Source organism: Sceloporus undulatus, chromosome 5 (assembly GCF_019175285.1).
Source record: "Sceloporus undulatus isolate JIND9_A2432 ecotype Alabama chromosome 5, SceUnd_v1.1, whole genome shotgun sequence".
Classification (NCBI taxonomy): Eukaryota; Metazoa; Chordata; class Lepidosauria; order Squamata; family Phrynosomatidae; genus Sceloporus; species Sceloporus undulatus.
In genome coordinates, this window is record NC_056526.1 from 180,236,974 (window position 1) to 180,263,095 (window position 26,122).

The window sequence follows — 26,122 nt, forward strand, 5'->3', positions numbered from 1 at the left end:
GTGTAGATTGTACGCCATTGGAAGGTTTCATTTTTATTGATTTGATCATTTGTGTATGTACAGCGCTGTGTACATTTACAGCACTATAAAAATAAACTATAATAATAATAATAATAATAATAATAATAATAATAATAAGTTTTAAAATGGCCACAATATAGGCGAGCGAGGGAGGACTAAAAAGTATTAGCCCTTTCCAGAGTAACAAGAAAACATTACGTTTCGCCAGCATCTGTGGCTGGCAGCCTCAAAGAATTCTCTGGCTGGCATTCTCTGAAGATGCCAGCCACAGATGCTGGCGAAACGTCAGTAATAAACTTTTCTAGAACATGGCCACATAGCCGAAAAACTCACAAAAAACTATGGATGCCGGCCATGAAAGCCTTCGACTTCACAAAATATGATACTATTAACAGTTGTTCCGTTTTTTAACAGGGTGATTGTTATGCCCTCATTATACCCTCATTGTCTGTTTAGCACCATCAACATAAGGAGAGTGGTGAGAGGAGGCTGGAGAGGCATAGCCTTTTAGCGTCAGATTCCAGCAATGTCTCTGTAGTAAATAGTGCAGTATAGCTTGAGGTGGGAAAGAGTGGGATTGTACTCTGGCTAATCCTACTGTAGCTAGGTATGTGATCCCTTACTGAGCCTGTGTGAACAGCAAAGCAGAGAAGAAAATGAGAAAGCAGACAGGCCTACCTCACCAGCTATAGCCAGTATATTTTAAAAAAATTAGCTCTGGCCACCAAAGTGGAAATCATAAGAAAAGTGGAGGTGGGTGAAATAAAAAGTCATCCCTCTCCGCACTTTGGAAGAAGCCTTGGTCTCTAGAAAGTTCAAAATGTTTTTATTTACTTATGCAAGACTTCCTTGGCATGATTGATTCATGTCATGTGTGCCTGTTGTTATTCTGAATAAAAAGTTTACTGAAACATGTTGAACTGCTTTTTTGTGGTGCAGGAACCTATCCTCATTCTTTCCATGTTATTTCTGCTGCTGGTACTGAATTTTCTTATAGAGAATTAATGTCCAAGAATACATTTGCTCCATCAGCAGAGGTGTACCTGGACATAATTCATGTTAAAAGCCAATATGAGTTAAGAGATTCCACCTTCTAACATTATGAAAATGTAAAACTTTTTCAAATAGAATGTAGGAAACAGTGAGGACTGGCAAGTCTCCTGAACTGGGTTTTGTTAACAATGCCATATCCTGTTCCTAGCTAGATCAGAGTCCTAAGGAATCATTTACAGGTCAGGCGGTTGTCCCTCATCTAGAAAATGTAGGAATAGAGCAGTGAAAGTGCTTCTAAGCTCTGAATGTGTGGGTGCACTCCACTGAAGTAGACACATTAATTGATTCTCTTACTGAAATGTTGCTTTCATCCTGCCAGCAGTATTTTTAGCTGGGCTATAAGAATCCATTAGTCTCTTGTTGATTTCTGTAACTGGAATCTGTGTGGAGACTAATTGAAAGGGAGAAAGAGGGAGGAAGGAAAATTCTAATAAGGAAAAAAATGCTATTTCAATCTAAATTGTCATAAAATGGTAAGTACAGTCATTCCACATTAATAGGATTTCACAGGTAACTAGAGAAAAGCAAAGGATGTCAGAAACATTTGAATATCAATATATCTTATTAAAATATCCCTACATGTCATGCTGATCTTTCTTGTACCTGTTCTTTCTTTTGATAGCTGTCTCTGTTGATCTAATATATCTGGTTTGGGTGCAGGTGTTATATGAGCTGCCTACTACAACTCAATGGTGCTTTGATGTTCAGTGGTGTCCCAGAAACCCTGCTTTGCTCTCTGCTGCTTCTTTTGATGGGAGGATTAGTATTTACTCAATCATGGGAGGAAGCCCAGACAGCCTGCGGCAGAAACAAGCAGACAAGGTATTTTCAAAACAAAGTGGAACTAAATATCCAGTTGGAGCAAGACTGATTTGTAATGCAAGATGAAATAGTTTAAAATAGGTCTGACTATCAATATTACTGCCAACCCTTGAAGGTTGCTTCCACAGTCAGTATTCAGAAACCATTACCTTGTGATGATTATCCTTGTCTGGGGTGGTTCTTTAACTGTCTTGGATCTTGTAGAAGTCAATGTTTGATTCTGTCTTGTCAAAGAGAATAATCCTGTCCTTTACACTTGAAGTGGTGGGGTATTGACAGAGATTGTTGGTTCATCAACTCAGATACTGACAGAGATTGTTGACTCATCAGTTCAGCCCTTAATCCACCCCTTGTTTGTATTTGTTGATCAACTGCAAAAAGCAAGCTAATAATCAATTGCTAAACTAAAACTCTAAAATAATTATTATAATATGTACTCAAAATTGACTTGTAAACTGATTTTCTTTCTCTGTGTGTCTCTTTAAAAGCTCTCCTCATCCTTTGGGAACCTTGATCCCTTTGGAACAGGGCAGCCACTCCCTCCTTTACAGCTTCCACAGCAGACCTCACAGAGCACAATCTTGCCATTGAAGAAGCCACCCAAGTGGATTCGCCGACCTGTGGGTGCATCTTTTTCAGTAAGTGGGTGCTTCTCTGCACTCTGCTTTATAAAATTTTATTAGGCTTCTGAACATTTCTCTGCAGAGTGCCTTACAGAAACGTCTTCTTTTGATGCATGACAACATTTTAAAGCTATGATGAGGAATGTGGGAAAGGCTGGGAGAGTCACATGTTGTTAAGCTGCAACTCCCATTGGCCCTAGCTAATGCAATCAGTTTGAGGCATAATAGAAAGTATAGTTTAGCAAAATCACAAGGGCCATAATTTTCATATTTCTGCTTTAGAATCTGATGTACTAGAGATTGTGCAGTCTTATAACAAGGGGAGGAGAATTTTTTGTGTGTTGCCTCTCATTTTATTTTTTTATGAGACATTTTACATATGTCAATAGCAGATAGCAGCATTCTTCTATGTATACCTAGGTTACACGTCCACTGTTTTGTCTTGTCACATTTTCTTTGCTGTTAACTGTCTGCAGGCTCCATGATTTATTTATCAGTGAAGTCTCAAAAGTTCTGCCTGTTGCCTAAAAGGTTATGGGATTTATTTGCAGAGTTTCTTTACTACTTGGGATGAAATTGCAATATGTATTTTTGGTTTATAATGTTCACCTGCAATCCATTTCAGAATGTTAAAATCTTGTATAAACAGATCATTGTGATTCTGGTTGCACTGAAACAGAACTGAGAAGGGTTAGCCAATGCCACCTAGTGGGAGATCCATTGTAAAACCCCTGCTCTTGATGGATATCATTTTTATTTTCTTTTATCTGGATTGATTTAATGATTCTGATAGAATCCATCTCTTCAGTCTTAAATGGCAGTTTTGCATTTCTCCAGCCAGCGCATATTTTGAAGGTTTATTTTATTTCATTTCATTTATATGCTGCCTTTCTCCCTGAAGAGACCCAAGGTGGTTCACAGATTTAAAAAACATTAAATTAAAATTTAAAACAGTTAAAATAATCTAAAAACAATATCAAATTACATTTAAAAATATAATAGAATTTAAAAGGCAATATTCATGCTCAGTATAAAAACCACCGTGGCATGCTTATGTTTTAAATGCTTGCTGAAATAAAAACATCTTAGTCTGCCGTCGAAAGGTCAGTCTAGCCTCCCACGGAAGGGAGTCCCAGAGGGTGGGAGCAGCCACAGAGAAGGCTCTTTCTCGTGTCCTCACCAAGTGAGCCTGGGATGGTAGTGGGACTGAGAGAAAGCCTCCCCCCAACAATCTTAGTATTCTGGCAGGTTCATGTGGGGAGATACGGTTCTTCAAGTAATCTGGACCTAAGCCATATAGGGCTTTATAGGTCATGACCAGCACTTTGAGTTGTGCCCCGAAATGAACTGCTAGCCAATGAAGCTATTCCAACAAGGGAGTTATATGCTCCCTGTAACTGGCTCTGGTCTGCATTCTGGCCACAACATTCTGAACCAGCTGAGGTTTCTGAACAGTTTCCAAAAGCAGTCCCACATAGAGTGTTTTACAGTAGTCCAAACAGAATGTAATCAAGATGTGTGTCACCATAGCCAGATCTGGTGCTGGTGGCTTAGTTAGCAGTCTCTTCACCATGAACATGTTTCAGTCTGAACAGGGGAGAAAAAATGTAGGAATGAGTTCTTGGTCCACTTCTGGGCTGCAGTTTATCATTGTCCTTATACCATTCCAGTGCTAATACAGGTGGATTGTACACAGTTGTCTTCCTGGTCCAATCTGGGCCTTTAGTTTAATGGTACAGCATGTCATTTTCACCTAAAATGTCTTGTAGTACAAATAACATCCTTTGAGTACCTATAGGGCCTGGGAAGAACCTCTTCTTACTCTGTCTATCTAACTATCGGTCTATTTACTTTATATCCAGTCTTTCTCTCAGTATGGGATATATTTACGGTTAAAACAATGGATGTGAGTTTTAAAAAATGATTAAATAAACAATTATATTAAAAGCATTAATCTAAATATTTCAAAATACAGTTTAAATATTAAAATAATGATAAAAAAATACAATATTCCCCAGTTGAAAGTGGCCAGTTAGCTGTCAGTGGCCTAGGTAGACAGAAAGGTCTTTGCTTGATGGCCTAAAGAGAACAGAGGAGATCAGCGTAGCTTCCCAGGGAAGGGAATTCCACAGCCTGAGAGAAGTCATTGATGGCTGCTGTTTGAAGGTGAATGACTTAGATCAGGGGGTACACAATGTGTGGTCCTCTGCTCCTCTCTTTGCAGTCCTGGCTTTGATGGCAGCTTACCCATTTTTCCTCACTGAGCTGCAAGGAAAAACTTAACTTTTGAGGTGACTGTTTACAATTTTGTTGTTCTTGTGTGTTTTCAAGTCATTTCCGACTCACAGTGACCCTAAGACAAACCTTATCATGAGATTTTCTGGAGCTGAAAGTGTGTGACTCACCCAATGGGTTTCCATGACTGAGCAGGAAAATGATCCCAAATCTCTAGAATTGCAATCTGACACTCAAACCATTACACCACACTGGCTCTCTGTTTACTGTCTAATAGTGGTGTTTAAACAGCAGTCTTAATGGAGACTACTGGGAGATATGAATGCACTAAAGTGTGTTTGCATGTCTGTGCATTTGTAGGTATGCAGCATGCATTAGTAACCCCAGTGCCTGGCTGACATCAGATACATGCATCCCTTAGAGCCAAAATGTTTGTGGACCCTTAGGGCAGAAATGTAACTGGTTTGAGTTAACATAAAATGAATATTTACATCCACTAGACCTTTCTGGTTTGATAGTTGTCTTCTGTATTGCATGATAACCTAGTCTTCAGATTCCTGTACTTCTTTTGTAGTTGTCCAGTCTGTACCTATTGCTCTTCAAAGGCAAAAGCTCTTAGGCAAGCCACAGTGCCTTAGTCTCATAACCATAAATGTATACAGGTACACCTCGATTAACAAAGCCTCTGACAAAGATGTTCTGTTTGAATGGCACGATTAAGAGCATTAATGTTAATAACAATTGATTTAAACTTTTGTCTGTACAGTAATTTGTGGTGTACTTAAATTCCAGTTTGGAGGGAAGCTGGTCACCTTTGAAAATAGCAAGCCTCAGCAACAAGGGCCAGAGCAGCAACTACCACATTATCATGTCTACGTGAGTCAAGTTGTCACTGAAAAGGAGTTTCTGAACCGTTCTGATCAGCTGCAGGAGGCTGTACAGGCAGAAGCCTTTGTCAACTACTGTCAGAAAAAGATCGATGCTGCCAGGAATGACTTTGAGAGAAGTGTATGGTCTTTTTTGAAGGTAATTTTAGAGCTTGTTTGTACAGTATATTAAAGTTTCCCATCATCTTAAAAACCAATACTCAGTGTAATGTGGTGAATTAGGGGCATGTTATCATCGTCATCATCATCATCGGTCTCATCATAATTAATTATGATGATTCATGGTTAATTCTAATTGTACCTTACCTTTCTCCCAAGATTTGGACTTAAGGTGTATTTTAAGACAAGATTTTAAAAAGAAAGAAATAAAACCACAAAATTAACACAATTATACAAAATATAATATTAAAACACAAAATCAGTTTTCAAAATGCATCAGTACAAATGCCCTTCCTCAGCAGCCAGTTTCTTTCTGAAAGTTCCCTTGAACAAAGCAAACAAACAAATGCTTTGCCTGCCAGCACAAGGACAACAAGAAAGGACCAACCTAGCCTTCTTTGATCAGCCACCAGAAAGGCCCTTGAAGATGAGCAGATGTGAGGAAAGTGAAATCTATGGGCTCCTTGAACCCCAGTCCCTCATTTTATTTTATTTTATTTTATTTTATTTTATTTTATTTACGCCAAACACCCCTAGGGGCTGTGTGGGACTGTCTGTTGTATTTTGAATTTTTAAAAATTGAACCATTTTTAAAGAATTCAGTGTGTGTGGCAGGAAGCGGCAGAGCGGTATGGCCCACCAGGCTCATGCAACATGCCAACATGGTCCCCCAATCCCTAGCACCCCTCCTAATTTCTACTGACATGAGTGGAGTAGATGTGGCCCTCCAGATATTGTTGGATTCCAGCTTGCTCACGTCATCCCTAGCCAAACCTAAACAATGCATTAAGAGCAATAGCACAAATACAGGAAAACTGAATGATTTGTGCAGGCTGGTGATGCACCTTCTGCCCACAGAATTAGTACTCTGCTAGAAGGATGGCACTGATTTTTATAAGAAAGATCCATATGCATGATTGGATTATTTACCTGTTAACCCAACTGTGCATTATCCTTTCTCAGAAAAATAGTTCCCTCAGTTTTGGGATAATGTTTGAAAGGGAAAAAATATGACTCACCAAATTGTACTGTGTACAATTGTATATGTACCACATAAATAATTTCTAATTTCTTTTTAGGAACAAAGTGTTACTATAAGATAGAGGTGGGAAACCACCAGTTTTCTCTCTCTGCACCCCCTCCCAAGTGGGATCCACCAAAGCCCCCAGACCCTATCAAATTAAAAAAATATTTTGGCAGCCCTGTCCCCTATGGCTAAAAACTGCTGCAAAAACTGGGATGGGTTTGTTCCTGCAAATCCTGACATACCATACTTTAAAAAACTGCAAAAACTCATCACCACCACCATTGGCTGGAAATGAGTTACAACTGAAACAGAAAGTGAGCAATGTTACTTCTGCTTTTGATTTAGGCTGAATTTCAACTGAATTTTAAGAGGGGGATTCAGGCAGGTGTTTAAGGTATGGGAGGGTCGGCTATTTTGCAGCAGTTTACAGCCGTGAGAGGTTGGGGTCTTCAGGGACTGTCCGACCTACACCTTGTCCACTCCTTCTGTAAGAGAAGACATCTCATGAGCCCTTTATCCTGTTTTGGCTACATTTAATCCTGTTCTCTCATTTCTCCTTGTGGGATATTCATTCTGGATTTTTCATTTTAATTGTCTTTTTTGACCGCTTTGACAGGGTTTTTAAAAAATGTTTGAGAAGCAGGATAAAAATAAAATAAACAATTTTAGAGAGATCAAGATGTTTTGTAAATGCTCCTTTTTGCCAGCAGTATCCATATGAACTCTGCTGACTTAATGAAAGTGAGGACCAAAATGCAGAGGAACATTGCCATGCTGACAGGAAACAATAGCAATTGTGGCACCTCACAAGGTCGATCTACCTTTCCCCTCTTGTCAGAACCTTGAGTCATCTGCTTGGCTTTGATGTTCTTTCCCAGCCCTTTTCTGTTCTTCCACTTCTAACCTGATATAAATGGGTATGCAGTTCCAATGACAATAGTATTGTAATTTCTTCTGCAGTTCTGAGGGTGAGGTGGCATGGAAGGGACATACCAGTAATTCATCCTTTGCGAAGTCTGTAGTCTTAAATATTTGGAGCTCTCTTGCCAATATGAAATGTGAAACGATGTGTGCTTCTCAGCTATACTCCCATCCTGCTCTTTACCCTCAAATAAGAGAATCACTGTGCTACTGAATTTGTTTTATATCTTGCTTAAAGTTTACCATGCTTAAACTTTAGAGCAGTAAGTTTTTAGCAGATGGTGTTAGATTGCAGAAAGAATGAAAATGGAGCTGGTTTCTAAAATTGATCCTTTCCCCCTGCTCTTTAAAAAGGTGCACTTTGAAGAGGATTCACGTGGTAAATACCTGGAACTTTTGGGATACAAGAAAGATGATCTGGGGCAAAAGGTGAGTACACAATTGTTAACATGTTCAATGCCTTTTCAAACACATATATTGGAAAAGCCATAATCAATTGCTGTTTTAGGTCTGATACTGGGTGAGTCATGGGAAAGTGGGTGGAAATTTGAGATGGCAAATATCTGGCTGTTTGAGATATGGAACTGAAAGATTGGCTCGGGGGCCAGCAACTGGTGGAGGCAAGGGGGTTGCATTAGCTTCTCCCCGGGACCTTGGAAGACAACACACCCCACTGCACCGCTCCCCTGCAAACAAACAAACAAACAAAAAACCCTAAATCCAAGAACATTTTGTCCCAAAATGACCCTGAGCCTGTAAGATCTGAGCAGAGGTGTTGATTATAGGGGTAACTTGGAAGTCTCTCATTCATAGATTTCCATAAGTCAAAATCAGCTTGATGGCAGTTAACAGCAACAAACCTTACAGAATTTCTCTGCTTTTCCTCAATTTTTGCTCTCATCTTTCCTGCCATTCTGTAATTAGACTAATAAAGCTCTCTAATATTGGAGCACTGTCAGAATTTTCCAGCAATCCATATACTGTTTTTGTATGTTTTTAACTGCATGGTGTTTTTTTAATGTTGTAAGCTGCCCTGAGTCCCAGCCTTGAGAGAAGGGTGGGATAATAATAATGATGATAATAATAATGAAGAAGAAGAAAGATTGTACTGCATGCATTTCTATTAGGACTTCTACATTTTGTTTTGGGTTTTTTAGTTTAGTATAAAATCTCTCACAAATAATGGCCAGATGGAAAGATATTATATATATATATATATATATACACACACACACACACACACACACACACACACACACACACAGTGGTACCCTGGGATACGAATGCGCCGCCTTACGAAATTTCCGGGTTACGAAAAAAACCCATTCAAAAAAACTGTTCCGGGTTACGAAGGTTTTTTCGGGTTACGAAAAATTTTTTGGTGCTTTTCGGCGCTATTTCACACGAAATCGCGGCTTTTCCCCATTAGCGCCTATGGGTTTTCGGCTTGCGAAGGCTTTTCGGGTTACGAAAGCGGCGGCGGAACGAATTAATTTCGTAACCCGAGGTACCACTGTATATATATATGTGTGTGTGTGTGTGTGTGTGTGTGTCTGACTTTTGCAAACATCAGTTTCCATGCGATATAGATGTGTGAAAGATGGTTCTTTCACTAGACGCAAGGAAAGGCTACTTTTTAAAAAGGAGCTGTACCCTAACTTGCCATTTTGACAAACTAGGAGATTTAAAAGTTTGTTTCACTTTCCAAGAGAAATAAAGCATTGTCTTTTTCCTTTTTTCAGATTACTTCAGCTCTCCACAAAGAGAATCTTCACAGCCGAGAACCAGATGAGGTAAAAAAGCAAATGCAACTTTTTGTTACTCAAATGCATTTGGAAATTAGCACATTTTCACTGCTACTTCATTTTTGTATGGAAATGTATGAATCATCTAAGCATGCCCTACATTAATTTGCAGTTTATAAATTCCACATCATGCAGTAAACATTCTTGTTAATAAAGAGAAAAAATACAAGCCTTTTTAACTCTGGGGGGAAAAAACCTAATCTTTTAACCCAGTTCCCAGTAGATAACTTCACTTTGCCCCAAGACTTACCCAGTCTGTGTGTCTCTTTTTTAAAGTAGTTTTACAACTGTGATGTAATTTCCACTGCAGCATTTTATGCTGCCAATTTTGTATCTAGTGATGTAATACATCTCTTTAACTTTCCCAGTTTTTTTTGGAAACAGTTATTGCACTTACTCTCCACAGAGCTATTTCATCCCCATTCTGAATTTAATGAATGCTTTTAAAATGGAGGCAGATTATTCCCTGCTGTGCCACTTTGAGAGAAGCATAAACCAAAGCAGGACACCTAAGTCAGCAGAAGAAAAATAGCCAGGCTTTATACATTAAGAATTTTAGTTTTTGTTTCATCAATCAGCTTTTCTTGCAGCAGACTTCATCATTTTTCCCTCTGAGTAGGAGCAGCAGTTTAAACATGATTAACAGCATCCGATGTGAGTGAAGAAGTCTCCTGATTCAAATCTCACGCCAAACACAGTTTTATAAAACTTGAGCAAGCCTACATTGGCCATAACAGCCTATTATGCTAAGCTATACTTTAGAGATGTATGAACAAGCGGTAGCAAACCTTGGGGTTTCATATTTAGTCCCTTTTTGCTGAGAGGAGGTTAGAGGCTTTTGCTTTTAATTACCTGTGGTTAGTCTCAGTTCCAGGTCCAAACACAATAAACTGGTTAATCATCATTATGGCAGTGTAGTAAGCCAGCTTCAGCAAATATAATGTTCAGTTGCCTTCATTGAAACAACCAGCATTGATACTGACTATGGTTTGTCAGTCTAGATAACACAGTAAACTGTAGTTAAGGAAAAATGAAAGCATCTAAACTCAGCTATGAATGTAGAAAGGAGGGAAAGATCTATGTGCACAAGACCAAGCCTCACTGCTACTTGTTTGTGCTTATTATGCTAAAATATTGTTGAGCATGATGTGTGGACATGGCAATTTTCTCCATCTAAGGATAGGCAGATCTATTATCTGTGATGTGAGAATGAGACCACCAGTATATATTCCAAAGGTACTCTAGGGCAGTGGTTCTTAAATGGTGGGCCAGGACTCCCGGGGGGGGGGGGGGCAGGAGTTGCTCAAGGGGAAGGCAACACTTGGACACCCTGATTTCCTCTCTTCTCTCCCCAAACTTTTTCTGTTCTGGAGGGGAAGAGTAAAGCAAGGAGGATGTTTGTAGTAACCACTTCTGGCTGAGAGTGGAAGAGGACAGTGGGGAAGCTCGCTGGATTGTGGCCTCTGGGGGGCAGGGGGTATTCCCGAGCTGCTGCTGCTACTTCTTCCTCTATCTGTCCCATCACTTCCCCAGTCTTGTGGATGAGACATTACTGCAAATACAACACATTCTCTTATACATCCTCAGTAACTTTCTTCGTGTGTGCTTAGCTTTCTGTCACACACTAATTCTCACATATACTCAGTAATGCTCTTTTCCTGACTCTCTCCCTCAGACATGTTCACACACAGTCTTCCACACAAATTCTCTCTCTCTCTCTCTCTCTCACACACACACACACACAGAGTCTTCATCTCTTTTTTAACTACAGTGCTCCCGCGTTATACGCAGCTTTGAGCTTACGCGCTCAAGCTGCGGGGAGCTCACAGGGTGCAAGGGGCGGCGCGTCCCATTCAAATGAATGGGGTGTATGCTTGTGGCGCATGTGCGCACCACCGTGCCGCCATGTGCACGAACCCCATTCAAATGAATGGGGCTCCAGCATAGGTGTAATTCAGCTTACGCGGGGGGTCAGGAATGGATCCCCTGCGTAAGGCAAGGGTCCACTGTACTTGCATTATGTACTTGTGTATACTGACATGTACACAAGAGAATGAATGTTTCTGTGTGACTGAATATTTGGGAGAGTAAATGAGTATGTGTATGAGTGAAAGAATGAAAGAGCATGAATGACTGTGTGACTTCCTGTGAGCATTCGCTTATATGAGCGTAGCTGTGTGTGAGACAGTATGTATAAAATTTACACATGTGTTAAATACTGAATTTAAATAAAACGGTTCTAATTTGGATGACATTATTTCCTTGTAAAATATTAAAATGTGAATATACATGAATGTACAAATGAAAAAACACACACTAAAAAACAAAACTATTTTTATTCCTGTACTACATTGAGTGGGGGTGGCATGACATCCACATGTAAATGTAAAGGGGGTCAGAAGGATAAAAAGTTTGAGAGTCACTGCTGTAGGGATTACCAGTATAAAAGGTTTGCATTTGTTTCACCACCCTAAAAGGCTACTGCAAACGTAAGTTTGTGTTGCATTTGTTTCACGTGAGTATCATGTATAGTATCAGGTTGAGCAGGGAGCTGTGTGTTCTTTTGATAAAGGTTTGCTGATGTTTCTTTTCCTCTCCTTGTTCTCCTTTAGTGCCATCTTGCTTTTCAGCTGTAACTCCAGCATTTCTTCTCCCTTCCTTTCTTTTTAGCTTGTATGTCTTCTCTACACTCCAGTATTTGGGTTTTTTTGTTTTACATTGACACTTCTGTGGTGCATTTTTGCCCAAATATATTCCAAAGTAGCTGAATGTAAAGCTAAAATCACAATTTGAAAAGCAAACAAATGAAAACCATCTTTCACAGTCTGATGCAGAGAAAGAAATAAGATGATCTTTACAAACTACTGAAAAGTGAATGAAAGGACAACTTCCAGAGAGAGTGCCAGTATCCTAGTGTCATCATCAAAAAGTCCCTGTCACGTTTACCCACCAACCAAATGTCAGATAGTGGGGGAACAGAACAAAACCTTTATAGAATACCTTATTTATTGAACACAATAATATTGAGCTAAGGAACCCCAAATCCAATGTGAAGTTGAAGGCTTTCATGGCTGGCATCTATAGTCTTTTGTGGGGTTTTTGGACTATGAGGCCGTGTTCTAGAAGAGTTTTTTCTGACGTTTTGCCAGTAACTGTAGCTGGCATCTTCGGAGAATGCTGGCATGGAAGAGAATGGAGTCTCCCCTTCCCCTCAACCAACAGTATATATACCCTACTCTCTTCCATGCCAGCATTCTCTGAAGTTGCTAGCCACAGCTTCTGGCAAAATATCAGGAAAAACGTCTTCTAGAACATGTCCTCATAGCCTGAAAAACCCACAAAAAACAATCTCAAATCCAATTTATATCAGGAAGTCAAACTTCATCTGATGAAGACTGGGAAAACTTACACACACACGGATGTTGTTAGATTCAGGTTTCTATCTGTCCCAGCCAGACTGACTAATAGTGAAGATTGGTGGGGGCACGTGTTCATCAATAAATGGAAGTCCACAGATTCCCCACCCTGATCAAGATAAATTTATACAGTCTACCATAATTTTAATCCAGTCACATATTTTATGATTCCTGAGATTTCTTGTGTTATGTTGAGACAATTTCATCACAGTATAGAATCAATAGTCACGAAGTATTTCTTCTCTCCTGCTACCTCTGTGGGGTTGCCTCCCACTCATTCCTTTGTCAGCATGGCTGCGGAGGAGCTACAGAGCACTCTTATACAGTCTTATATTTTGACAGGCATTAGTCATTGTGTGTGAGACAATTTAGAAAGGGAAGTGGAGGAAGAAAAGATTCTGCTGGTTCTTCTTACTGGAACCGTAAGTTTACTAACGTGAGAACTTTTGGGGAAATTGATGGGATTTGCTTAACTGCATTGCTCTTTTTCTTTCTTTCTTTCTTTCTCTGCTTAAATCACTGAAACATTCCTTTGTGAGAAAGGCTCTTGAGGCATTTGACCAGTCTGCACAGAGTGATGGTGATGAGGGCCTGGCGGCTAAGGATCAGCGCTTGGGAGAGGTATTAATTCCCTTCTCTGCTAAATGGCTGGACAAGGAGGTGCTTTTTCATGGTCTCCCAGCTGCCTTGTTTGCTCTTGAGTATATCCATATCCATCTAATATAGATGCATGTGAACGCCCGCATCACAGTAAACATACATGTGTGTATGTATGTATGTGTATCAGAGACTAGGCATGTATTAATGTGCTATGGCAAGTCTGTGTGTATTCAACACTAAAAAAATTCTCTTACACAAGGGGGGAAAAGTAAAACTTTGTAACTTGAGCAAATATGCCAGTTACCCAAAACTTCCTCTTTTGTGGCAGAATCTGCCCACTCCCATCCCCTGGTATGCCAGGGCTGGCTCTGTTTCTTTTTGTGTAGCTTCTAAGCTCACCTTTTTGTATGTATGGGCACCAGGGGGCAGCAATGCCAATAGCATAGCCCCTTTCATAACTCCCCACTGTTGGCTAAAAAATAGGTCTAAGGTTCCCAAGTGCTCAATCTCAGTATTATATTGAACAGAATGGACCAGCTGGTCTCTTTTTCCATTTGTTTGCCATTGAGGAGTTTGAATATTGTATGTCCTCAAACTCAGAAGAACTAATTATTTTTTCTGATTGACTTTTCATCATCCCCTGTATGTATCCCTTTCAAAGAAAACCAGACTGTCTTTCAGTTTTACCCTCTGGCCAGTAGATTTTTATGTTTCAGCAGGAAATTGAACCTTCATCTCCAGAGTTGTAGTCCAAAACTGAAACCACTATCCCATGCTGGCTCTCATACCTTGCTTCAAAATGAAGCATTGGACATTTTGATGCATGTTTCAGAATAACTGGATATTTTTATCTCTGTCTGTTGCTTGGCACTTGTACTGGAAATGAGTGACTTTATAGGTCTCCGTACGTGATGATTTGACAACTGTACAATCAGTTGCATGACTAACAATCTAGTTATATGCCTGTTTACTTAGAAGTAAATTCCACACAGTTCAGTGAAATTTATTCCAAGGTAAGCATGCATAGGATTGCAGTCCTAAATATGTACAATTTTTGCTACTATGATTAGGTATTTTTCTTTTCTGCAAATGAGCAGGGAATAGGATAAAAGGAATTATAAGGTAGTCCCATGACATGAATGTCTAGGCGTAACTGACTGTAGGGGGCAGTGCTCATCTCCTTTACTAAGCCAAGGAGCCAGCATTGTCCAAGGAATGCTCCGATGGTCATGTGGCCAGCATGGATTGCACTGAAATCTGTTACCTTCCCACTGAAGTGGTACCTATTTATCTACTTGCATTTGCATGCTTTCAAACTGCTAGGTTGGCAGAAGCTGGGACTAGTGACATCATGCAGCACTCGGGATTGTCAGATTTGGAATCTTAACCACTAACTACTTTGTAATATATGTGCAGTAATCATAGCATTCGTCTTTCTGTAAGTGATCAGTCTCTTAGGAAAATGAGGTATTGAAGGCATATCTCATGCTATGTGCATTCTAATGTATTTAAAGGCATTTTCAGAACTATACTAAAGTACATTCTTTCTCTTTGCAAGAATACAGAAAATGAGATTGATGCCCTGCCATCCACAAATGAAACTTTTAACATTTCCGTCACTGGAGGTAAAAAGAACAAAAACACATTTTTTTGCAGAATGTTCCATTTGCTTTGAATGCTTAGATTTTCTTTGTAAGGCTGCAATGGTGATTGTCAGCAAGTGTTTTTCTTTTCCTTGGTACAGATATTGATGGCTTAATCACTCAGGCTTTGCTGACTGGGAACTTCGAGAGTGCTGTTGATCTCTGCCTCCACGACAATCGCATGGCTGATGCTATCATACTGGCTATAGCTGGTGGCCAGGAGCTGCTGTCCAGGACACAGAAGAAATACTTTGCAAAGACACGAGGCAAAATTACCAGGGTATGTATGCCTATCTAATCACAAGTCCCTCATTTTATTGCAAACAGGTATCCAGAAGAATCAGTTAATCAGAGTTCAGAGAAACAGGTGCATTCATTTTGCATGAAGACAGGGAAGTAGTAAACTGTCAGACTATTCATCCTATACTGTTAATACTGATTGACTACAAGGTCTCTAACATGTTTGCCAAGGTAACAGTAGCAGAAGAGAGACCTTTTAAGGGAGTCATATTTCAGAGTACTTTTAGAGATCGAGACTTAAATTTACATCAATTTCTGTTATTATATCAGACAGTGGTTCCCAATTTTTTGTCCTCCATTTGTTTTGGACTTCATATCCTAGAAGCCCCAGCCAATTTGGCCAACAGTTAGGAATTATGGGAGCTGAAGTTCAAAATATCTGAAGGACCAAAGGTTGGGAACCACTAATGACAGGCTTGTGTGTCTGCCAAATCAAAAGGTGGGGCTATACATTTTATTAACTAAACAGAAGGAATTAATATCTCCATAGAATTCTCAGGGATCAGACTGTTTTTGAACTGTGAATTATTTATTTATTTATCTAATATTCTGCCTTTCTTCCAGTACAGGGACTCAAGGTAGCTAACAAAATATAAAACAGTAAAAGTTAAAACTATACAAAGCATTAAATTGTAGATACATAATTTAAAAACAATTAAATAATTTAAAAAGTTTAAAACATTACACATTAAAACTTAAAATATATTTAAAACTCTGTACAAACTTCTATAGAATACTTGCACAGCATTTAAAGTCCAACCTTTGTCAGTTTGACAAAGCCTGGTGGCATAAGAATGTTTTTGTCTGCCGCCAAAAAAAGGACAAGAGATGGGACCATCCTGGCTTCTCTACAGAGGGAGTTCCAGAGCCTGGGAGCAGCCACTGAGAAGGTCCTTTCCCTTGTTCCCACCAAACAAGTATAAGAGGGTGGTGGGACAGAGAAGAGCAACGGTGATCTCAGTGCTCTAGTGGGCTTGTAAAGGGGTTTATGGTCTTTCAAATAACCTGAATCCAAGCTATATAGGACTTTATAGGTTAAAACCAGCACTTTGAATTGTGCCCACAAACAGACTGGCAAGCAGTGGAGCTGTTGCAACAAGGGAGTTGCTCCCTATAGGTAGCTCCCATTAACAACCTGACTGCAGCTTTTTGAGCCAAGTGAATTGCTATTTCCCCAAACAATCATCCAGATCATTGTTCTTCAGGTGAAGCCAATACCTTCTTCTAAACAAATTTGAATTTCAGCTGTTTACTTTCAAAGGTTTTATCTATCTACCCTCCTTAACATCTGCTCCTGCTCTCCCAAGATTGAAGCCTACATTGTTTGCCTGTACAAGGGCAACACTTGGCATAACTCAAACATTATCACTCATCCGGGGAAATTAGATAAGTACAATCGTCCCTTCCCTTATGCGGGCGATCTGTTCCGGACACACACACCCTGCGTAAGGGAAAAAACGCAGATGCTCAAGCCCCATTCAAGTGAATGGGGCTCATGCCCACAGCAGCGTGTGGCGGTGCATGTGCCACAGGTGCACGTGCCATTGCCCTTTCCGGCACACAGCGCTGCTCCTTCTGGCACAGCTTACAGTATATGCTGGAAGGCTCATAAGGCGCGCCCCACGTATGACACGGGCACACTGAAATTTAAATACAACTTTAGGCAAACAGGTTTCTGAATTAATTACCTGGAGTCTGGAAGTTCTATCAAGAAGACAAATGGTGCAGTTGATTGCATGCTCTGCAGTGGCTAGTACCATAGACCATAATGAATAAAACATTTGTAAATATCAAACAGGCAAGAAAAAGAGGCTGCAAGTTATGGCAGCAGTTATATCTGAGAATGGGCTGGGGTTTAGAGCTGGAAATTAATGACCTTGTTCAGGATGGACAGACAGTGGATCGCTTAAGTGATTTGCAATAAGTTAGTGCATTAGTAAGGCATAAGGGTGGAGTGATGGTGGTGGAGGAAAAAAACACCTTTTCTTCCTCCACTACCACCACCTTGCCACTCTCATACCTCTCAGATATAATTGCATTGTACTGAACCACCACCAAAACCAACTTGTCTTCTGGATTGACTCACTCAACAGAATTTCCCAATTAATCAGTTGGCCATTGAATCACTTGGATTTACATAAGTGCTGATTTACCATTCAGCAGTTCTTCATTGGATCTGGGCCATTTGGGGGTATCAACTGGATTCAAGTCTAAGTGTTTTGGCTGAGTGAATTGTTCTGTGTTCCCTCAAAGGGGAAAAACCTAATTGTGGGTGTTGGAGCTATAACTTTTCTGTTTTGATTTATTAGTTTCATACATTCAGAGTTGTTTTTTTTAAAGGAGTCAAAATATGTTCTTCAGCCTGCACTACAAGTTGCCATTCTGCCATTTGTCTAGGTCCCTATTCTGTTGCATATGTGGACCTAACCATGACAGATTGCAGTCAAAATGAATGATGGCCATAATATTGGTATAGCAGTAGTAGCAGTAACAGTGTCTTCTATGTTCAGTACAATGCAATTCAATCTTGTTTCAAAGCAAGGTTTTCAGGCTGTCTGAAAATGCTCAGCTCTTAATGTGTTGTGTTTCTTCTACTTGGAATACTGACTTGATTATTTTAAAAAAACAGCAACAACTCAGATTTGAGGAAAATATACTTACTTGCACATATACCTTTTCCTTTCTTTTCCAGCTTATCACTGCAGTTGTGACTAAGAACTGGAAGGAGATTGTTCAGTCCTGTGATCTGCAAAACTGGAGAGAGGCTTTAGCTGCTGTGCTGACATATGCTAGGCCAGATGAATTTGCATCTCTCTGTGGTAAAAAAAAAATGGACACAAGTTCAATTTAAATGCAACATCTTGTTCATTTCATTCATTCAGTTTCTATCCCACCTTTCTCTAAGTATGGAGACCCAAGGCAGCTCACATACATGGACGCTACTCATTTAGTAAAATAGCTCCTATCTTTAAGGCACTTGAGGACTAATTTTTGAGGGTGAATAATAATAATAATAAATAAAACTTTAATTTATATCCCACTTTTTGTTACCACAATCAAAGCGGCGTACAACCTTTAAAAATACAATATATACAATTCTTCCCCCCCCCCCCTTTAAAAAAGGATTAAACAATTCTATCCATTAAAATTACAGGCAATAAAATAAAAACAATAATACAATAATAAAATAACGGTGGGCAGAGTCTTCACTTATATATGTCTGTGGGGGGAGCATTACATGGCCGGGTTCTATTCTGGGAAGACCTGCCGGAAGAGATCCTTCTTGGCAGCTTTCCTGAAGCTCTCTAGGTTGGTAATTTGACGGATCTTGTCCGGCAGGCCATTCCATAAAGTGGGAGCGATCACGGAAAAGGTCCTCTGGGAGGTCGCCATCAATCTGGTCTCTGTGGACTGCAACAAATTCCTCCCAGAGGATCTGAGTGCATGGGGCGGATTATACGGAAGGAGGCGATCCCTTAAGTAGGTTGGGCCCAAGCCATGGATGACTTTAAAGGTAATGACCAACACCTTGTAGTGTGCCCGGAAACGGAATAGGCAGCCAGTGGAGTGATTTCAATATTGGTGTAATATGGTCTCTCCTACTTGTTCCTGTAATCAATCTGGCTGCCATATTCTGTACCAGTTGAAGTTTCTGGTTTAGGCACAAGGATAGCGCCATGTAGAGCGCATTGCAAAAATCTAGTCTTGAGGTTACCAGTGCATGTACTACAGTTTCGAGGTCACCCGGCTCCAGGAAAGGGCGCAATTGACGTATCATGCGGAGCTGATAACAGGCACTCTTGACCGTTGCATTCACCTGATTTCTCATCTGAAGCGACAAGTCAAGAAGCACCCCTAAGCTGTGAACACAGTCCTTTGAGGGAAGCGTGAACCCCTCTAGGACTGGAGGTTGCGGCCTGATACCTGGTTTGGGGGTCCCTACCGTAAGTGCTTCTGTTTTGTCTGGATTCAGCTTGAGCTTGTTTTCTCCCATCCAGTCCATTACTGCTGCAAGACATTGATTGAGGGGAGAAATGCCATCTGTCGTCATTGCTGATGACTGAGACATGGAGAAGTATATTTGGGTGTCATCAGCATACTGATAACACCCCGCTCCATGTCTACGGATGATTTCTCCCAGCGGTTTCATATAGATGTTGAATAACATCAGAGACAGGATGGTGCCCAGAGGGATGCCACAATTAAGCTCTGTTTTTGAAGAGCAGCTGTCCCCGAGCATCACCCTCTGGAATCTACCTGAGAGGAAGGAACGGAACCACTGCAAGGCAAAGCCTCCAATTCCTAACTCTCTCAGGCGTTCCAAGAAGATGTCATGGTCTATTGTGTCAAATGCCGCTGAGAGATCTAATAGCACCAGCAGGGTCATGCTTCCTCTGTCGATGCTTAGACGAAGGTAATCAGTTAAGGCGACCATGGCAGTCTCCACCCTATATCCTGTCCTGAAGCCAGTTTGAAATGGATCTAGAAAATCAGCTTCATCCAAGACCACTTGGAGCTGAAGAGCGACAGCCCTCTCGATCACCTTACTCAAAAATGGCAGATGGGAAACAGGCCTATAATTTTTCATGTCCAGGGAAGGTTTTTTCAGAAGCGGTCTGCTTCCTTTAAGGCAGATGGTACATAACCTTCCCTAAGGGATACATTGATGAGTCGTCTAAGAAATGCCATCAAGGCATCACCCCCCTGGATGGCCAGCCATGATGGGCAGGGGTCGAGAGGGCATTTCGTCTTCCTCACCTTTCCAAGGATCTTGTCCACGTCATCAGTACTCACAAGCTCAAATTGATCCAGTCTAGTCTCATAAACCGATTGACTTAAACAGAATACAGTGGTACAGTTGTTATATTGTACACATTGCCAAATATAAGCTTATCACAACTGGTCACAGTATTCCATTGGTCTGTTTTGGCAGGAAGGAGTATTAGTATTGGAGGCAAGTCATCCAGAGAATGACAGTGCATATTGCAGCCCTTCCTAGACTAGGGCCCTTCAGTTGTGTCCAACCATAATCATTGGGCACTGACCTGCACATAGAGGGGGATGATGTATAGTACAGGAGGATGGTATAGTCCAGCACAGTTGAAGTGGGATGATGAAGGCTGATTTCTTGACTCTAGTTTTATAAATCTGTTCGGCAACTGCAGGTCACCCTCATAGAGTCACAAGGGCTATCCAATCCAACCCCCCCCCCTTCTATGCAAAAACTTAGAATCAAAGCACCCCTGACAGATGACCATCCAGCCTCTATTTAAAGAAGGAAATTCTGCCACTCTCCGAGGGAGTGAATTCCACTGTCGAACAGCTCTTACTGTCAGGAAGTTTAGGTGGAATTTCTTTTCCTATACCTTGCATCTATTGTTCTATGTCCTATTCTCTCAAGCAGCAGAAAACATGCTTGCTCCATCTTCAATATGACACCCCTTCATATACTTAAACAAAGCTATCATGTCACCTCTTAACCATCTCTTTTCCAGGTTAAACCTACCCAGCTCCCTATGTCTCTCCTCATAAGGCATGGTTTCTAGGCCCTTCACTATTTTGGTGAGACTGTTCTCTAGAAATTGTTCCCTCTTCACTTGATCCCACAACTTCCAGGCTATTGAGGTATATTTTGAAACTGGTGAATTATAGCACCAGCTATTGGAAAGCAAGACTCCTCTGGCTGATAGAGTATTCCAAGCCAATTTGGAGATGAACCTCCAAACCCTGTCTCCAGTTTGAATAATCTTGAGATTTATTACAGACTTGTGCACCTCCTTACCCTTCCTCCTTCCTTTTGCATGATGATTTCCTTCTCAGGTATCATGCTTACTATAACCATAGTTTGCTACAGTGTTTAGGTTGGTCACACATAGTGTGCCTGATTTATTAATTTCAGCAAAGAGTAGTTAGGGAAAGCCATTAAGTGAAGGGAAGGAGCAAGGACACAAGGGTAGGAAGAGGTATGTGGGCCAACAGCACATTCTGATCAGATGTTTTATAAGATGTTTCAATAATTATATTTTTGTATATGCATTCAGATATATCTTTTTTCTGTGCTTATTCCTAATTTAGATTTATTGGGTGCTAGACTTGAAAATGAAGGTGACAGCCTTCTGCAGACTCAGGCTTGCTTGTGCTACATTTGTGCGGGGAATGTAGAGAAATTGGTTGCCTGCTGGACTAAAGCTCAGGATGGAAACAATCCATTGTCTCTTCAGGTCAGTGTCATCATTAAATGGTTTCCTTTGGCCTAGTCCCTGGGATTTTAAATGGCATGTAAAATACTGTAGGCTTCTGAAATTACCTTCTTATATTTCCATTTCCCTTTGGATAGAAACATAATACAAGGTTTGGCTATTGCAATTTGGCATTCTCAGTAGTTCACTCTAAACCTAATACAATGGGACCTCACATTTGCTGGGGTAAGGGACTAAGGATCCCCATGAAAGTGGGAAAACCTCGGATAAAAACACTATTTTTTTACCTGAGAGAACTTCTCTAGTAATATCTAGGTCCTGCAGCTCAACATTATGGTCAACTTCTGCTGGAAGTTGACCATAGAATTATTGGAGGACCTACAGATGCCCAGAGAAGTGTTCTCTGTAGGAACCTCTAGGTCTTCCAGTGCAACTTCTTTCAAAACTTGGCCATAGAGACACACTGGAATATCTAGCGATTCCTAGAGCGAATGTATTAATCAAATCCACAAATAGTCAGATCTACAAAATCAAAGCCGTAAATGTGGAGAACTAACTGTAGATGTTTGGGTTGCTTCAACTAAAGAAACATCTAAATCACTGCACTTGCTACTTAACTCCTGTTAAATGTCCAAACATAGTGTGGTGAGGAAGCCAGAGTATACCCAGCAGCCTTTAAACTCTCATCCACATTGGAATCACTAGTTAGCCCCCACCATTAAGAACAGTATTAAGAACATAAGAAGAGCTTATGGACCCTTTGGATGGGAGGAAAGCCCTGTCCAATCCAGCATTCATTTCCCAGATGCCACTGGGAAGCCCAAAAGCAAACAATAACCCTGCCCCATTGTTGAGGGTTGCTCATTTTCTGGCACTAGGAAAATTATGAGAGCTACTTTACTAGTGGCATGACACAGAATAGAAACACAATCCTTACTTACTCCACTCACTCCTGAGAATGATCTGAAGGCCCATGACACATCTGTAATACTGACATTAAGCACATTTGATTCTGTAAACTTCTTGAGTGAGAGGGATCCATGAACTGTACGTAAGCCATTCTTTGAAGGAAGAACAAGATATTTTAAAAATGTTTATGTATGTGTAATGTATGTATTTGCCTGCATATGTTCATACACGTGCACATACAGAAGAGCCCCTAATCCAGACTGAGCAGAATACAACCCTTGAAGAGCAAAATAGAGTCACACTCCCTCCAACATTCCTAGGGTTTAGGGCACAATGAATATAAATATAAGTAAATATAAACAAAAACAGTGAAGATTCCTAGAGATAACATATTAAACAAATCTCTGATTCATCAAATCTGCATAAGACAAACTGGTGAATGTGGTGGGCTGAGTGTATTTGCCCGCCCCAGTTGTTCTAGGGTCAGTGCATTTTTTATCAAATGCTCTTAACTCTTAAAAGGAGAGTTTGCCATTTGTATACAGCACTGTGAAAGTAAGCCAATCTTGGGCAATCATAGATTAACCAATTGCAGTATTTGTGCTCTTGCAAAACTCTTGTCCTTACAGAAATAAGACTGCTACTACTACCATACCTTTTGTGGCCATGTACGTTTGGACTCTGATCAGTTTTCCACTTAGTATTGCCTTTTCTGCCCCCCCCCCCCTTTCATCTTCATTTCCTAGGATCTAATTGAAAAAGTGGTAATCCTACGTAAGGCAGTACAGCAAACACAGGTGATGGATGGAAATGCTGTTGGTGCTCTTCTGGCTGAGAAGATGAGTCAATATGCTAACCTCTTGGCTTCACAGGGCAGCATTGCTGCAGCATTAGCTTTCCTACCTGCAGACACCAACCAGGTAAACAAGTTTAATTTTCTTTTCTTAGTTTCTTACACTTTTTCCTTAGACTAAATGAGCAGATCTCAAGTTGCAAAGCAGATACTGTCTAAAACTGACAGTTGAAGGCCTTTTAGGCACCTGGTTGATTGCAGTAATGGGGCTTTTTTGCTTACATTGGAAGATGGATCTTTGCATGCTAGCCTGCACCAAAAATGTCAGTGCATTTAGGGAAAGAAAGCCAGCTCATAACTGAGCTTGTGGGAACTACTGCCACTGTAATTGTGCTGTAATACTCCTCCACATGTCTCTCTTGGAAGAGCATTTTTCTCTCTTACTTTGAGAATCCCTCCTCCTCTCCCCCCCCCTTGGGCATCACTTAACAAAATAAAAGAACATCCATTCAGACTTTTTGAGTTGTCTGTGGCCTGGTACAGACCGCCCAAAAAGGGCGGTCTGCTGGCGCCCTGCTTTGCTCCATGAGGAAGCCGCAGCGGACAAAGCGTGTGGCTTTCTTGGGGAGCAAAAAGTGGGTTCTTTTTGTGGCGCCATAATGACGTCACAGTGTGCCATAATTATGGCACCACGACGTGCATATGTTAGGCATCCATTGCATCAAAATGGCGGCACCCGTTTGTACAGGGCACCGCCATTTTGACATACAGAAGACATGCTAGGGTGAGGCAACCCTAGCACGTCTTCATGATGTGCTATGGCACTGGTCTGTACTGGGCCTACGTGATGCTGATAGTCCTGATACCATGCTGATGAGATAATCAGGCTTTACAAAATGACAGAATAAAGAATGTAGAATGTATACAGTCTGAATTAAGACACCAACCCTCTGAAGTATTCCAGAACACCCCATAGCTTACTTATAAAGTATGTTTCTCTATGTATGTTTGTAATTCCTTGTTTCATTGTTTACAGCCAAACATTGTACAATTACGGGAGAGAATTTGTAGAGCCCAAGGAGATACCCCCAGAGGCCCAGAGGCCCCCAAAGCAACTTATGAGAGGCAACCTACAGCCAAGGGAAGAGTCGGACCTACAGCAGGCCAGATGCAAATGCCACAGCAAATCCCAGCCCAACAATATTATCAGCAGGTATTTATTCAACAACCACACTTAATTTTGGGATTAATACAGTCACAGTTTTGTTGAATGATTCCATTTGATGATATGTGCATCATGGTCTGCAGAATTTCTGTATGAAGAGCATCTTAAAGGGCTTTCGGATAGCAGCATGTGTGTTTTTTACAGCTTGTAGCAGTGTATCTTGCACTTGTTTCTAGAGTGCACTCTTAGAAGTCATATCAGTCAGGTTGCCTGGGGGTTGCACACAATGGCAAACATGCTTAGATAAATATAAAATGTACTTTTAAATGCTTAGTGTTCTCTCAGATATTGCTTGGAAACTGTTATCTGTTTTCCCCTCCTTGTTTGTTGCTTTTCTGTATGCATGCCTTGGATTTCATTTACATTCTTTCTACAGAGAATAAGCTAGTTATTTTCTCTCCAGATTTGAGTACTCTTTCATCTATCAGTATGATTGTCGAGTAGCTATATTGGCAAATCTATAACTTTGTTAGTGTACTCCATTTATGGTAGACTTGTAAATGGTCTATTGATTGTGGTGAGCAAGAATCATCTTACAGTTGAGCAAACAGGGAAGTGTTTCTAAACTGGAACAGAGCAGAGTCTTTTCTTTCAAGCTGTTATGTCAACTTTCAAGCTGTTGTGTCAAGCTGCTATGACTAACATGAATGTTTGTGAGCAGGTGATTGCTAAACATTTTTATCGATTAATAACTTTGCTAAGCTTATTTCTCAGACTGTTTTATGTGTAGTGGTAGTGAAAGTCGCACCTATTTTCTGTTGTTCCTAGATGAGATCCCTTTCTTTCTCCCTCCTTCCCTCTATATCCGGAGTGGGCGAATGTCATGGGTTAGGGAACCTTCATGGCCTCTAAGATCCTTTAAAGAACTACAGTCCCCCTGCCAACAACTTTGATTTTTTTTTTTTGCCCCTAAATGGCCCCCAGCCCCAACCCATGTTTTTTTACCATCTCTGGGTCTAAAATTAACCAGGGGAAGAAAAACTTGCCAAAATCTGTCCCTATACCCTCTAAAGGGGCAGTGGGGGGGGGGGAGGTATTTGGGGACAAAAAAATTGGAGGGCCCCAGGGGCAACAAAAAGAGGCCTTGTAGACTAAATGCAGGCCTCAGTTTCTCCAACTCTGCTCTTTGATATTTCAGTTAGTTGCTTTTCTTGACTAACATACTTTGACTTCAAAGTAATTAGCTTTGGAGGCCAAGTATTTCTTTAGATCTTGCAACCACACTGGTAGTATACGACCAGGTCAAGGGAGAGCATACACAGCAAACGCCATTGTTGCTTGGTGTGGCCTTTTATATTAATACATTGTATGTTGAAAGAAAGTGAAGTTGCACATGAGTCAGATAGGAAATATTATGTGGGACAGCCAATTAAAGCAATATTCAGTAGACTGTATTTAGTCCCGATGGCAGTGAATTGGTTATTAGGATATAAAAGAGTTTACAGAAAAAGAAAAAGACAGAAGAGGAGAGAGAATAGAAATT

The 26,122-nt window shown here is 40.6% G+C and overlaps 1 protein-coding gene across 11 annotated transcripts in view; it reads left to right on the plus strand.

Annotated features, from left to right (window-relative positions):
* The window catches only part of SEC31A (SEC31 homolog A, COPII coat complex component), a 75,114-nt gene that overhangs the window by 19,538 nt on the left and 29,454 nt on the right, over positions 1 to 26,122 (plus strand). For all 11 annotated transcript variants that reach the window (XM_042467137.1, XM_042467138.1, XM_042467139.1 and 8 more), the window contains exons 9-20: positions 1,735 to 1,896; positions 2,385 to 2,534; positions 5,547 to 5,780; positions 8,103 to 8,177; positions 9,491 to 9,541; positions 13,513 to 13,590; positions 15,128 to 15,194; positions 15,314 to 15,492; positions 18,205 to 18,331; positions 21,588 to 21,733; positions 23,368 to 23,541; positions 24,451 to 24,627. In XM_042467137.1, the coding sequence (XP_042323071.1) occupies positions 1,735 to 1,896; positions 2,385 to 2,534; positions 5,547 to 5,780; positions 8,103 to 8,177; positions 9,491 to 9,541; positions 13,513 to 13,590; positions 15,128 to 15,194; positions 15,314 to 15,492; positions 18,205 to 18,331; positions 21,588 to 21,733; positions 23,368 to 23,541; positions 24,451 to 24,627 (1,620 nt within the window). The remainder of the gene's footprint in view (positions 1 to 1,734; positions 1,897 to 2,384; positions 2,535 to 5,546; positions 5,781 to 8,102; positions 8,178 to 9,490; positions 9,542 to 13,512; positions 13,591 to 15,127; positions 15,195 to 15,313; positions 15,493 to 18,204; positions 18,332 to 21,587; positions 21,734 to 23,367; positions 23,542 to 24,450; positions 24,628 to 26,122) is intronic.